The following is a 14,047-nucleotide window of genomic DNA, read 5'->3' on the forward strand; positions in this document are numbered from 1 at the left end:
TTCCCATCTTCGGTCAGCTGTTCGTTCCCTCCGGTTATGACGGTTATTTTATTTTCATGATGGTCTTCATCCATAACAGTCAGTTATACGGTAATTGTGCCAGCCCTATATCAAACCATTAAAGTGTGTTAAGTAATCAAATCAACTAACACGTTTGCATAGTATCACATCAACTAACAAGTTTGCATAGTACTCAAAGCAATTCCTCATTACCCAATTAGAAGATGCTCCATAGCAAGTTGCTCATATCAGATGTCTTTATCCAACATCCTCTCACTCTGTATCTCTTACAGTCAGTAGACATGGAGGATGGGAAGCCTGATCTGCTGCTAGTCAAAGAGGAGACAATAGAAGATGGACCAGAGAGCATTGATCTGCTGAGTGGACTAAAGATGGGGGAGCAAGGTAAGGGAGAAATACATATAGCCTACATACAGTAATAGATCTTCAATGGGAATATTGATGCACCTGGCTATTATTTTTTCTTAATTTTATTCATTCATAAAATGAAATCAATACAACTTATGTTCACATACACAAACACACATTATAATGTATGAACTTGACCAGGTAATTGACTTAAAATCTCCATATGTAGAGTTCTCTGCCATGTTTGTAAAGTCTATTTTGTAACCTCTTCCTGCAGGTGGTTGGCTGGAGGCTAACAGAGGAGAATGGGCGGCCATCTTGGATTCCCAGACCCAGACCGGTGCAGCCAAGGGGCCCAGGGGACAACATCACCGAGCAGGCCAGGACCAGAGGCGACATAGAGGAGGTCAGTGGATGGGACAGTGTCCTCAACTCTAGGCTGGGGAACAACACCACTAACTACAACCAGAAAAAGACAGTTGAGCACAAAACAACATCCAAACTTTGTCTCCATGACAGCAGACTGGCTGAGACCAGGGCGAGGCGTAGATTTGGTCTGCGGGGATGGGGAGGTGTCCATATGCGGCGTTAGAGAACAGACACAGAAATGGCTAGTGACACACCATCCTGCTCCTATAGTTGTGATTCAGACACTGATGGTGCCTCAGGTTAACCCCCTAACAGGTGCTGCCTTCAGCCTGCCTTCTATAGGATCTATCAACTGGAACATGGACCCTGCGACAACACAGACACTCCCTGGCCTTCATCCTCCTCACACTCTCCTAATGTTAAACCAGACCTCAGACAATGCCAGTGCCTCAACACTAAATGGCAACACAAGCTCATTGATAAATGACAGTAGTAGTGACGCTATCAGCAGATACGGTGGCAAAGAGAAGTGCTTCCTGTGTTTGTTCTGTGAGAAAGCCTTCCGTTTCTCCAAACAGATGGAGATCCACCAGAGGATGCACACGAGGGAGAAACCATTCGGCTGAGAGAGGCCATTCACCTGTTCGCACTGCGGGAAGTGGTTCTCAGAGAGGAGCTACCTCAGGATACACCAGCAGAAAATGCACATGGCCCTTGTATAGTGCATGTAATGTAGTACTAGTTAGTTTGTTTGTTTGTAGTTAATTCTGTTGGTTTTGGATGTAGTAGGGAACTGGATGAGGTGAGCTGAGGAAAGAATTTGTATGATGAGGCAGAGTAGATGATATGGTGATCGTTGGTGTGATGTAAAAATGCTTCACTGATGAAAAGTGACAACCTTGTCCTGTTGTTTGGTGCTGGTGTTTTATAATGAGGAAATGATAGTGCCTTAATTCATGTTTACTTGACATAAAGTAGTGAAGCTGTGTGTAATGCAGGGGTTCCCAACCTTTTTCCCCCAGGGCCCCCTTTTTCATATTTGACGTTACTGAGGTGATGTACAATTTAATCAATTTGGAAATCAGGCTGTAACACAACCAAATGTGGAATAAGTCAAGGGGTATGAATACTTTCTGAAGGCACTGTAAATGGGTTTCCATCGCATTTTCAAATCTACTGATGATTGTGTCACAAAAACTGTTGTGTTATATAGCAAACGTGCCCACTCTGGTCTTGGCACGTGCGCTCTATCTAACAGCTTGCAGATACAGTGCTGGTAGGCTATCTACATTATGATATTATTATGGATAAGAGTGATATTATTTGTATTTGTCAAACGGCAGCCAAGCATCGATCATCATGTCACCAGAATAAAACCTTCAATATTTACTGGAAAGGAACATCAAGCTCATCATCTTGCACATTCACCACCCTGTGAAGTTCATCATAATTTATTTAATCTGTAGCCTAATAAACTGCATGGTTTCCCGAGTCATAGTAGGAGGACCACACACCATATCATCGCGTGCCTCCAAGTTTACTTCGATATGATGGTTATTTTATCAATATTTGCGCATCTTTCCAATTTGTAGTAATCTCGCTTAGGACCTCCAAAAGGGGCCTAATCTAGCCTACACGCCAATCGCTTTTGGGAACTGGCAGGAAAAGTTATTATTAATTCACTGAGGCAAAAATGACAATGTCAGGGTTGAATACAATAAGAGAAAAGTTGTGAAATAGAGAGTTGAAAATAAAGAGAAGGGAGGGACAGAAAAGTAATGTTTAGAAAGATTTGGTGAAGTGGTAAAATATTTGGTGAAGTGCTGGTCTATAACCTCTCGCTGCAACCTGGTCTCAGAGCATTTCATATTATTCTGTATGTAAATCCAGAACACTCCATTTAGTATGATATGTTATGTTTCGTATGGTATGTATTAATTTGTGGATGTCCATCACCAATTTAGTATGATATGTTACAAATTACAATTCGTATTATATGTTACGAATTTGCTAAATGTACAATATGTTGCGAATTTGCAAAATATATGATATGTTACGAATTCTAGCTAGGTGGCTAACGTTAGCTAGGCTTGGGGTTAAGGTTAGGGGAAGGGTTAGCTAAAAGGTTTAAGGTTAGGGATAGGTGAAGAGTTAGATAAAAGGGTTAAGGTTAGGGTTAGGGGAAGGGTTAGCTAACATGCAAAGTAGCTAAAAAGTAGTAAGTAGTTGAAAAGTTGCTAAAGTTGTCCATGATGAGATTGGAAATCGCAACCTTTGGGTTTGTTTTTGCCTTAAATAACCATCTGTGTTATGTAACCATACCAAACGTAACATATCATACTAATTTGAGTGTCCCGGATTTACATTTACTATGTTACGTATAGTCTATGAGACAAGGCTGCTCACATAGTCTTATATTAACTATTGCACAATTAAGCATTTCTTGCAGTAAAATGATACACCGAATGTACATTTTGCCTTGGGAACCGCAGTGGAGAATGATGATTTATTTACACACACACACACACACACTACATGTTAATGGGCTAGGTGGTATCCTAGCTGTTAAGAGGTTGGTTTGAATCCCCGAGCTGACTCTGTGAAATCTGTCAATTTGCTCTTGAGTAAAGCACTTAACCCTAATTGCTCCTGTAAGTCGCTCTGGATAAGAGCGTCTGCTAAATGACTAAAATGTAAATGAAAAAAAATGTTATGTTTTTAAATTGTCAAGTCTTTTGTCTGTAATGTCTCTTTATTATGTGTCCAAACCAGTAAGACTAGCTGTCGCCAATAGCGTTGGCTAATTGGGATCCTAATAAATCAAATCAAAAATATGCATCCAAGCCAAACTGAAATCTTATCAGAAACATGTTGGGTCGTTTTCACAGGTTTCTATTTCCTTACAGCTTGTCAAACTGATGTAATTTGGACATTTGGCACAGAAAATCTTTTTTCTTTTGCATTTTCTCCCTGGTCCTTAAACGTCTTTGCTCAGCAAAAGAAGCAGAGATGACAGAGAAAACTTTACCGATTGAAGCATTCATTCCATCATTTATGATATTCTGTTGGGCAAGGGTTTATTTAGTCTTCTAGGGCAACATATAATAACAGGAGAGAAGCTAAATGTATCTAATTATAAGTTGACTAACAAATATAAAAAAATGTCAGAAATGATAAGCAGAAACATATCTAAATTAGGCAACAACAAAAAAATGATGCACCCCCTGTCAAAAATCGTTCCGCCATTTTCGACTGTAGCCTACAGCAGATTTTCTATATTTGCGGGTTAGGGTCAGGTGCAGGCCTCTGATTTTCACTTTATCACAAATAGTCGGGCGATTGCGGATAAATTATTGGCGGATGCGGGTGAACAAAAAGCCCCGCAAACGACTAGCGCGCATACCCTTTTCATTTAACCACACCCTTTGAGCTATGACGCCAAACCAATAACATCGTTTCTCTTCTATGTAAACGGAAGTGAACAGTGACCAAGAACAATTTCAACGTTAGCGTTTTTATTGTTGTTGTTTAGACGTTTATTAACACCATGGAACTCAAAATATGACAAATTTAACCGCACAGCATCACATACTTAGCCCATGTAGTCTTTAATTCGCGTTGGAGACAGGACTTGGTTGATAGATGTTATAGGTAACGTTAGCTAGCTGCTAACGTTAGCTAACAATGGCTAACTGTATGGTTTTTCACACTCAAATAGCCTCCATTATGGAGGTGCTAGCAAATGCAGCCGTGGCAGAGATTTGTAAACTCGTAGACGACGACTATGCAGAGTTTCGTTTGGAAATTTCTCAAAGCCAGAAAGAAAACAGGACGTTGCGGAGGAAACTACAGCTGCTGGAACTGAAGGTGGCACGGGAGCGCGCAGACAGGACAGTGCGGGAGCGCGTCCTCGCCAGTCGTCCCAGCAGTGTCAAGATCCTCGACCGATACAGAAGCATAGCAAGAGGTACATTACCCGGAAGGCAGAGGGTGCGCGGCCTGTCTACCCGTTCACCTCTGCACACGTGTTCATATGTGCTACCCAGAATTGTCTTGGTCTGTTTGAATAGTATGCAGTAATGCCTCTGATTACTTATCTTGCGCAAAGACACTATCATATTCTAACCAGATTCTTCATTAGCTACATTTAGTATTATTTACTCAATAAAAACAATGTGATGCATGGAACATAATACATAAATTGATAAATAGTATATTAAGAAGTTATGAGAAGTGTTACCTCACATCCTTGCCAAGTCTAGTGTCAAAACTGTCAATAGTGTAAAATATACCACTGAGCATTGACAGTAGCTAACCATCCACCTCTTCTCTCCCAATTACTCAATCAGGTGAAGGACATCTCACTGGAGGCCAAAGGAGTTTTGTGAAGCCAGCGGGACAAAATACATGGAGAGATGACCAACCAATCACTGTTGATGAGGGGAGTGGAACCTCAACCCAGCACGTTATTGTGATAGAGGTTAGTGTAATAGTGTTGCATAAAAATTACAGCTTCTTTGTAAATAAAATGTGGCCCGTTTATTTCAGCAAGACTCCCCTCAGCTATTAATTTGCTTACATGTACATCCTTATTTATCTGCCATAGGGGAGCTTATGAGACTTCCCTACCACATTGTTATCGAATTCTTAAGGGTCAGTAGCCCACATTGGGTGTACAATTTTCAATTACAGCATTATTTAATCTGCAGTTATTCTTCTGCTATTTATTCCATTGCCAACAATATTTATACTGAACAAAAATATAAATTCAACATGTAAAGTGTTGGTCCCATGTTTCATGAGCTGAAATAAATTATCCCACACATTTTCCATACGCGCACAAGCTTATTTCTCTCAGATTTTGTGCACAAATTTGTTTAGATCCCTGTTAGTGAGCATTTATCTTTTGCCAAGATAATCCTTCTCACCAACTGCACCATGCAGCCATCACATGCATTGTGGGAGGCACTATTTGTCAACCAATCCTTAGGGTGTTGTTTGACCCACGCAAATGTGGCCAAATACGTGGCTGAAAAGGAAACCAAGTTTGTAATATTTTAAAGCTATAGGGGAAACAAATGAAAGTGATATGACACCTCTCTCTAACCAATTAATTGTACACGCGTTATGTTTCCAGTTTGTGAGTGTGTGATATGGGGTTATAGAAATGTTTATTTTGACATTCATACAGAGAAACTTTAATAAACAATAGCAGCTATTTTGACACTGCCATGTTGATCTGAGCCTTGCTGTTGGAAAACCACCACAGTGTCTGACTTTCAGGCTGTGGCAGATGCACTCCCCGACTTTCGTCTAGAGTGGGTTGCTTTCGTCTTACCACTCAAACGAGCCCATTGTTATCCAATGCACCATGAAAGTGGGACTTTCTTGTTTCTCATTTTGTAGGCTAAGAATTTGCTTCAAATTTTCATCGTGAAATTCATAAAAACGCGGTCATACAAGACATTAAAATGTATGAGTGTTTCCAAGTGAATTTACTTACCATATACCGGTTTTCAACTTATTTGAAGGCCAAGAAGATGCACGAAGCCGAAAGTTAGAACTGTTTCATTAGAACTACACACATTAACTACAACTCCCACCAGCTGTCTTTCGACAGTTTGTCGGTCTACAAACCCCCAGATTTCTTTTTTGCCGTTTTAAAAAGTACTGGCTGGCTCCAGTGTAATCTAATATAAAACTGACTGTAATTTAAAGGTTTTTATCGTCCTGTGAGTCCTCAACTCGCGCAGGCACGCTAACAAGGCTGCTGAGTTGTAGTTCAAATGAGACTTTTCTAACTTTTGCCAATGTGTCTTACTTCTTGAGCATCAAATGTTTTCGGGTATGAGCAAATCAATACACAAATATAATTTTATGTATATCTTATATGACCGCGTTTTCATGAATTTGATTATATAAGTTTGAAGCCCACATAGAAACCGTATGGGACTGGAAACAGGAAGTATGCAGGACTTTCATAGGGTATTCAACTGATGTACTGGTAATAACCTCCTCTCTTCTTGTGTCAGTCTGCAGATGCAGAGGCTGCTGGTCCTGGGGTCAAGCTGGAGAGGTCTGAAGGAGAGGTGGACCCACGGCACAGCAGAGACATCCAGACTGGAGCTGTGGCTGGAGTGGCGCCCCCTGTAACCACGGAGGACCGCACCACCACCCCAGCGCAGCCCAGGAGCCGACGCAGCTTCATGGAGGTCAGTGGAACGCCGAACACCGCCCTCAAGTCAGAGACAGACACAGAAACTTTGGCGACTGGGCTGGAGCAACTGGGCTGTCCTCCTGCTCCCCGCTCAGGGTATTTACTTCACGGTAACCTGAGCCCGAGGACGGTTCTGTCCCATCGGGACTCAGGTGATGCGTTACAGACTGGCAATGATCCGTCCTGTTCATACGCTACAGAGACAGAGATGATACAGGGTGACATGGCTGTGGGCTTAGATACACCGACTAATCCAATGAGAGGGGACTGGAACCAGTACAGTAGTAGTGTAAACTCTGAAGGGTGCTTATATAAGAAAGGAGATGGTCTGGTCGTAGATGAGGTTACTGTGAAAGTGGAGGATGACGCTCCTCTGACATGGAATGCAGACGAGACTCACTTAGGAAAAGGACACTCGCAGGGCAACTCCAGTGACTTCTTAGACTACCGGGAAAGCTTAGAGACTAATCTAAATGTCACGACCCACTCCCCTTTACACGTGTTCAGGGAATGCGACCCAATGTCTACGTCGACGGGGCCTTCTGATTCACACGGCCACATCCTTTTTGATCAGGTATTGAACTCAAATGACAGGGCTAGAGCCCAGGCTCAGGGAGGGGGAGCCACATCAGGCAATAGTAAAGAGAAACCGTTCCTCTGCATGTTCTGTAACAAAGGTTTCAGCTGCCTCCAGAAGGTGGAGATCCACCAGAGGGTCCACACAGGAGAGAAACCCTTCAGCTGTACCCAGTGTCATATGCGCTTCGCTGAGGCTGGCAACCTGAAGAGGCACCAGAGGGTCCACACAGGGGAGAAACCATTCGTCTGCCACCTGTGCCGGGCCAGTTTCTCACACTCGTTCAACCTGAAGAGGCACCAGAGGGTCCACACAGGGGAGAACTCTACAGCGGCCCCTAGTGTGAGAAGAGGTTCTCCCACCAGCACCATCTGAAGATGCACCTGAAGGTCCACACAGGGGAGAGAGGCCGTTCGCCTGTATGCACTGCGGGAAGAGGTTCTCAGAGAGGAGATACCTCAGGATACACCAGCAGAAAAACCATTCCACTCGATAGCTTCTGATGTTTAGGTCAAAGCCTGCATTAAAGGCAAAGTTTAATTTTCATTGTTGTCAGCAGAAAAGATCCACAGATGCATTTGGAATAACGAAGTATCAGATTTCAGTGTTGAATATTTCTGGGTAGAATATTTCATCCAGACATTGTGTCATATATACTGAATGTACAAAACATTAGGAACACCTGCTCTTTCCATGACATAGACTGACCAGGTGAAAGCTACGATCCCTTATTCATGTCAGTTGTTAAATCCACTTCAAATCAGTGTAGATGAAGGTGAGGAGACAGGTTAAAGAAGGGTTTTTAAGTCTTGAGACAGGGATCGTGTACGTGTGCCATTCAGAGGGTGAATGGGCAAGACAAAGTATTTAAGTGCTTTTGAACGGGGTATGGTAGTAGGTGCCAGGTGCACCAGTTTGAGTGTGTCAAGAATTGCAACATTGCTGGGTTTTTCACGCTCAACAGTTTCCTGTCTGTATCAAGAATGGTCTACCACCCAAAGGACATCCAGCCAACTTGACACAACTGTGGGAAGCATCGGAGTCAACATGGGCCAGCATCCCTGTGAAACGCTTGACACTTTGTAGAGTCCATGCCAACAAATGTAGGTTGTTCTGAGGGCAAAAGGGAGTGCAACTCTATATTAGGAAGGTGTTCCTAATGTTTTGTACACTGTATATGCCTAAAAAGTATTTTACATAGTGTTTGTGCAGTGTAGCCTATATGATGTAAATGTTCCATTACTTCCATTCAACTACTGAATTTAAAAAGGCACCTTTTCATGAGAAAGTGAATGCAGTTTATCAAGTTCATGCAGATTTTTAGTTGAGACATGATGTGTATTTGTGGCTTTCATATAGTGTATTTAAGACTATGTTTAATAAACACAAAATGGGACTTTTCATTCTAAGACTTTCATTGAAACTCTCTTTAGTATACATCACATCTGATCTCACCCTTTCCTGCAAACACCCAACAGAGCTTTATAACCATTATACACTTACTAAATATACCTACACATACCCACACACTAACAAAACACCTACTGTACATGTAAAAATAGTTTAGTCAGGTTTTTCTGATTTATGACATATCATTGCAAACTTATTTCCACCCATAACATCATATTTATGTCCACCATGATGGGTTTAACAACAATGAAGTCATTCTGTAACTACAGTATAGGACTCATGTAGTGGGGATGGGTAAACACTCCATGTTGAAAGTGTGTTTATTATCTGTGTGTACGTACCTGAGGGAGTGTATGTCTGTGTAATCTGTATCACCTCTCTCTTCTAGGAGGAGAAGGGTCCAGAGGTGCTGCTGGTGAAGGAGGAGGGGTGTGAGGAGGGTCTGGGGAACCCTGAGGGGACCATGGTCATAGAGGACAACCAGACTACACCTCCTCCTGAACCATCAGCGGAACCAGCTGAGCAGCACAGGCCCACACACAGTCTCACTGAGGTAGAGCCCACTGTGAACTACTGTCTGCATAGTATTAGGTCAGGGCCCGTATTCACAAAGCCTCTCCATAGCAGGGTGCTCATATCAGATTTCTTGATCTAACATCCTCTCACTCTGTATCTCTTAGTCAGAAGACATGGAGGATGGGAAGCCTGATCTGCTGCTAGTCAAAGAGGAGACAATAGAAGATGGACCAGAGAGCATTGACCTGCTGAGTGGAGTTAAGATGGGGGAGCAAGGTAAGAGAGAAATACATATAGCACATTGTCTGACGACAGGTGGTGTCACTGGTCAGATGACATGAAAATAGCTCTTTGGCCATGCACACCAGTGGTGGGTTTGGTGTCGAAAAACGGAAGCATATACAGAAAAGTACCTCATACCTACTGTAAAATATGGTGATGGATCTTTGATGTTATGGGGATATTTAACTTCCACTGGTCCTGGGGCCCTTGTTAAGGTCCACGGCATCATTAACTTTACCAAGTACCAGAACATTTTAGCCAAAAACCTGGTTGCCTAAGCCAGGAGGCTGAAACATGGCTGCAAGTGGATCTTCCTGCAAGACAATAACCCCAAGCACACATCAAAATCCACAAAGAAATTGTTGATTGACCACAGAATCTGTCTCCGGACTGAAATCCCATTGAATACCTGTGGTTTGAATTGAAGACGGCAGTCCATAAGGGAAGACAAAGGATATCAAGGATCTGGAAAGATTCTGTATGGAGGAATGGTCTAAGATCCCTCCCAATGTGTTCTCCAACTCATAAAACATTTTGGAAAAAGGCTCAGTGTCGTCATCCTCGCAAGGGGAGGGTGCTGGAGTATTGAAAACAGGTGTGCCAATAACTTTGACACCTATCTTTGAGATGTATTTTTATTACTTGTTAAACAACATTTCTGACCGTTATTATAAAATAATATAATTTTCCCAATTTGAGCATACAATATAGCTATTTGAATTATTTATTGTATATCGTCTTTTTTACTCATCTTTATCAAGGGTGCCAATAATTTGAGGTGACTGTACATATTAGAACACCCATAAAATTATTTTTTCATTCAAGGTTTATAGCAATATGTCCATTCAAGAGTGAATTACATCAGAAAAACAAATAGTCCAAGCCATATGTCTCTACCATATATGGTTAAAATGTTATAGAGAATTTACTCCGAGAATTTAGCATGATTAGAGCAAATAGAATGTCATCACGGCCATGGTCAAAAAGTGGTCACTGCTAATAGATATACTTCAATGGGAATAGTGATGCACCTGGCTATTATTTTTTCTTCATTCATAAAATGAAATCAATACAACTTATGTTCACATACAAAAACACACAATGTATGAACTTGACCAGGTAATTGACTTAAAATCTCCATATGTAGAGTTCTCTGCTATGTTTGTAAAGTCTATTTTCTAACCTCTCCCTGCAGGTGGTTGGCTGGAGGCTAACAGAGGAGACTGGGTGGCCATCTTGGATTCCCAGACCGAGATGGGTGCAGCCAAGGGCCCAGGGGACAACATCACTGATCAGGCCAGGACCAGAGGCGACATAGTAGAGGTCAGTGGATGGGACAGCATCCTCAACTCTGGGCTGGGGAACAAAACTGCTAACTACAACCAAGAACAGACAGTGGAACACAAAACAACAACTGAACTCCATGACAACAGACTGGATGAGATCAGGGTGAGGCGTAGATTTGGTCCACAGGGACGGAGAGCTGTCCATATGCAGCTGGAGAGAACAGACACAGACTCAGTTAGCGATGCTCCGTCCTGCTCCTATAGTTGTGATTCAGAGAGACTGATGGCGCCTCAGGTTAACCCCCTAACAGGTGCTGCCTTCAGCATGCCTTCTATAGGATCTATCAACTGGAACATGGACCCTGCGACAACACAGACACTCCCTGGCCTTCGTCCTCCTCACACTCTCCTAATGTTAAACCAGACCTCAGACAATGCCAGTGCCTCAACATTAAATGGCTACACAAGCCCATTGACAAATGACAGTAGTAGTAGTAACGCTATAAGCAGATCCAGTTGTAAAGAGAAGCGCTTCCCATGTTCGTTCTGTGGGAAAGCCTTCAGTTTTCCCAAACAGGTGCAGATCCACCAGAGGGTCCACACAGGGGTGAAACCCTTCAGCTGTACCCAATGTCACATGTGCTTCGCTCAGGCTGGTGACCTGAAGAGGCACCAGAGGGTCCACACAGGGGAGAAACCCTACAGCTGCCCCCAGTGTGAGAAGAGATTCTCACGCAAGCACCAGCTGAAGAGGCACCTGAAGGTTCACACGGGAGAGAGGCCATTCGCCTGTACGCTATGCGGGAAGAGGTTCTCAGAGAGGAGCTACCTCAGGATACACCAGCAGAAAGACCATTCCACTCTATAACATAGAAGGTAACCATATCACTCGATACCTTCTGATGTATAGATCAAACCCTGCATTAAAGAGAAAGAATAATGTTCATTGTTGTCAGCAGAAAAGATCCACAGATGCAGTTGGAATAACGAGAGTAACAGATTTCAGTGTTGAATATTCCTGGGTTGTGTTGTGTCCAGACATTGTATGATATTTTGTTGCACCCCTCCATTTTGCCCTCAGAACAGCTTCAATTCGTCAGGGCATGGACTCGACAAGGTGTCAAAAGCGTTCCACAGGGATGCTGGCCCATGTTGACTCCAATGCTTCCCACAGTTGTCAAGTTGTCTGAATGTCCTTTGGCTGGTGGACCATTTTTGATACACACGGGAAACTATTGAGCATGAAAAATCCAGCAGCATTGCAGTTCTTGACACAAACTGTTGCACCTGGTACCTACTATGATACCCTGTTCAAAGGCATTTCAAATAAATACATATTTTGTCTTGCCCATTAACCCTCTAAATGGCACACATACAGTGAGGGAAAAAAGTATTTGATCCCCTGCTGATTTTGTACGTTTGCCCACTGACAAAGACATGATCAGTCTATAATGTTAATGGTAGGTTTATTTGAACAGTGAGAGAAAGGATAACAACAAAAAAATCCAGAAAAACGCATGTTAAAAATGTTATAAATTGATTTACATTTTAATTAGGGAAATAAGTATTTGACCCCTCTGCAAAACATGACTTAGTACTTTGTTGGCCTTGTTGGCAATCACAGCGGTCAGACGTTTCTTGTAGTTGGCCACCAGGTTTGCACACATCTCAGGAGGGATTTTGTCCCACTCCTCTTTGCAGATCTTCTCCAAGTCATTAAGGTTTCGAGGCTGACGTTTGGCAACTCGAACCTTCAGCTCCCTCCACAGATTTTCTATGGGATTAAGGTCTGGAGACTGGCTAGGCCACTCCAGGACCTTAATGTGCTTCTTCTTGAGCCACTCCTTTGTTGCCTTAGCTGTGTGTTTTGGGTCATTGTCATGCTGGAATACCCATCCACAACCCATTTTCAATGCCCTGGCTGAGGGAAGGAGGTTCTCACCCAAGATTTGACGGTACATGGCCCCGTCCATCGTCCCTTTGATGCGGTGAAGTTGTCCTGTCCCCTTAGCAGAAAAACACCCCCAAAGCATAATGTTTCCACCTCAATGTTTGACGGTGGGGATGGTGCTCTTGGGATCATTGGCAGCATTCCTCCTCCTCCAAACACGGCGAGTTGAGTTGATGCCAAAGAGCTCGATTTTGGTCTCATCTGACCACAACACTTTCAACCAGTTCTCCTCTGAATCATTCAGATGTTCATTGGCAAACTTCAGACGGGCCTGTATATGTGCTTTCTTGAGCAAGGGGACCTTGCGGGCGCTGCAGGATTTCAGTCCTTCACGGTGTAGTGTGTTACCAATTGTTTTCTTGGTGACTATGGCCCCAGCTGCCTTGAGATCATTGACAAGATCCTCCCGTGTAGTTCTGGGCTGATTCCTCACCGTTCTCATGATCATTGCAACTCCACAAGGTGAGATCTTGCATGGAGCCCCAGGCCGAGGGAGATTGACAGTTCTTTTGTGTTTCTTCCATTTGCGAATAATCGCACCAACTGTTGTCACCTTCTCACCAAGCTGCTTGGCGATTGCCTTGTAGCCCATTCCAGCCTTGTGTAGGTATACAATCTTGTCCCTGACATCCTTGGAGAGCTCTTTGGTCTTGACCATGGTGGAGAGTTTGGAATCTGATTGATTGATTGCTTCTGTGGACAGGTGTCTTTTATACAGGTAACAAGCTGAGATTAGGAGCACTCCCTTTAAGAGTGTGCTCCTAATCTCAGCTCGTTACCTGTATAAAAGATACCTGGGAGCCAGAAATCTTTCTGATTGAGAGGGGTTCATACTTATTTCCCTCATTACAATGCAAATCAATTTATAACATTTTTGACATGCGTTTTTCTGGATTTTGTTGTTGTTATTCTGTCTCTCACTGTTCAAATAAACCTACCATAAAAATTATAGACTGATCATTTCTTTGTCAGTAGGCAACGAACAAAATCAGCAGGGGATCAAATACTTTTTTCCCTCACTGTACATGATCCATGTCTCAATTGTCTCAAGGCTTAAAAATCCATATTTA

General features: G+C 42.8%; 1 protein-coding gene across 1 annotated transcript; it reads left to right on the plus strand.

The window, feature by feature from the left end:
- Window positions 1-4,202: 4,202 nt before the first annotated feature.
- LOC311110273 (uncharacterized protein) lies at window positions 4,203-12,378 on the plus strand. Its single transcript, XM_084188811.1, has 6 exons — window positions 4,203-4,705; window positions 5,088-5,218; window positions 6,771-6,950; window positions 9,331-9,495; window positions 9,623-9,734; window positions 10,936-12,378. The coding sequence occupies exons 1-6, from the start codon at window positions 4,423-4,425 to the stop codon at window positions 11,892-11,894; spliced, it is 1,830 nt and encodes a 609-aa protein (XP_084044937.1). The 5' UTR covers window positions 4,203-4,422; the 3' UTR covers window positions 11,895-12,378.
- The last annotated feature ends 1,669 nt before the right edge of the window (window positions 12,379-14,047 follow it).

This window comes from Coregonus lavaretus (genome assembly GCF_964263955.1).
Source record: "Coregonus lavaretus genome assembly, contig: SUPER_35_unloc_3, whole genome shotgun sequence".
NCBI classification, from domain to species: Eukaryota; Metazoa; Chordata; class Actinopteri; order Salmoniformes; family Salmonidae; genus Coregonus; species Coregonus lavaretus.

Excerpts from the sequence above, each read along its gene's own strand:
- LOC311110273 (XM_084188811.1), top strand. The coding sequence starts at position 4,423 with ATGGCTAACTGTATGGTTTTTCACACTCAAATAGCCTCCATTATGGAG. Across the intron at positions 4,706-5,087 it reads ATACAGAAGCATAGCAAGAG|GTGAAGGACATCTCACTGGA; the intron begins GTACATTACCCG and ends TTACTCAATCAG. Across the intron at positions 6,951-9,330 it reads GCCGACGCAGCTTCATGGAG|GAGGAGAAGGGTCCAGAGGT; the intron begins GTCAGTGGAACG and ends TCTCTCTTCTAG.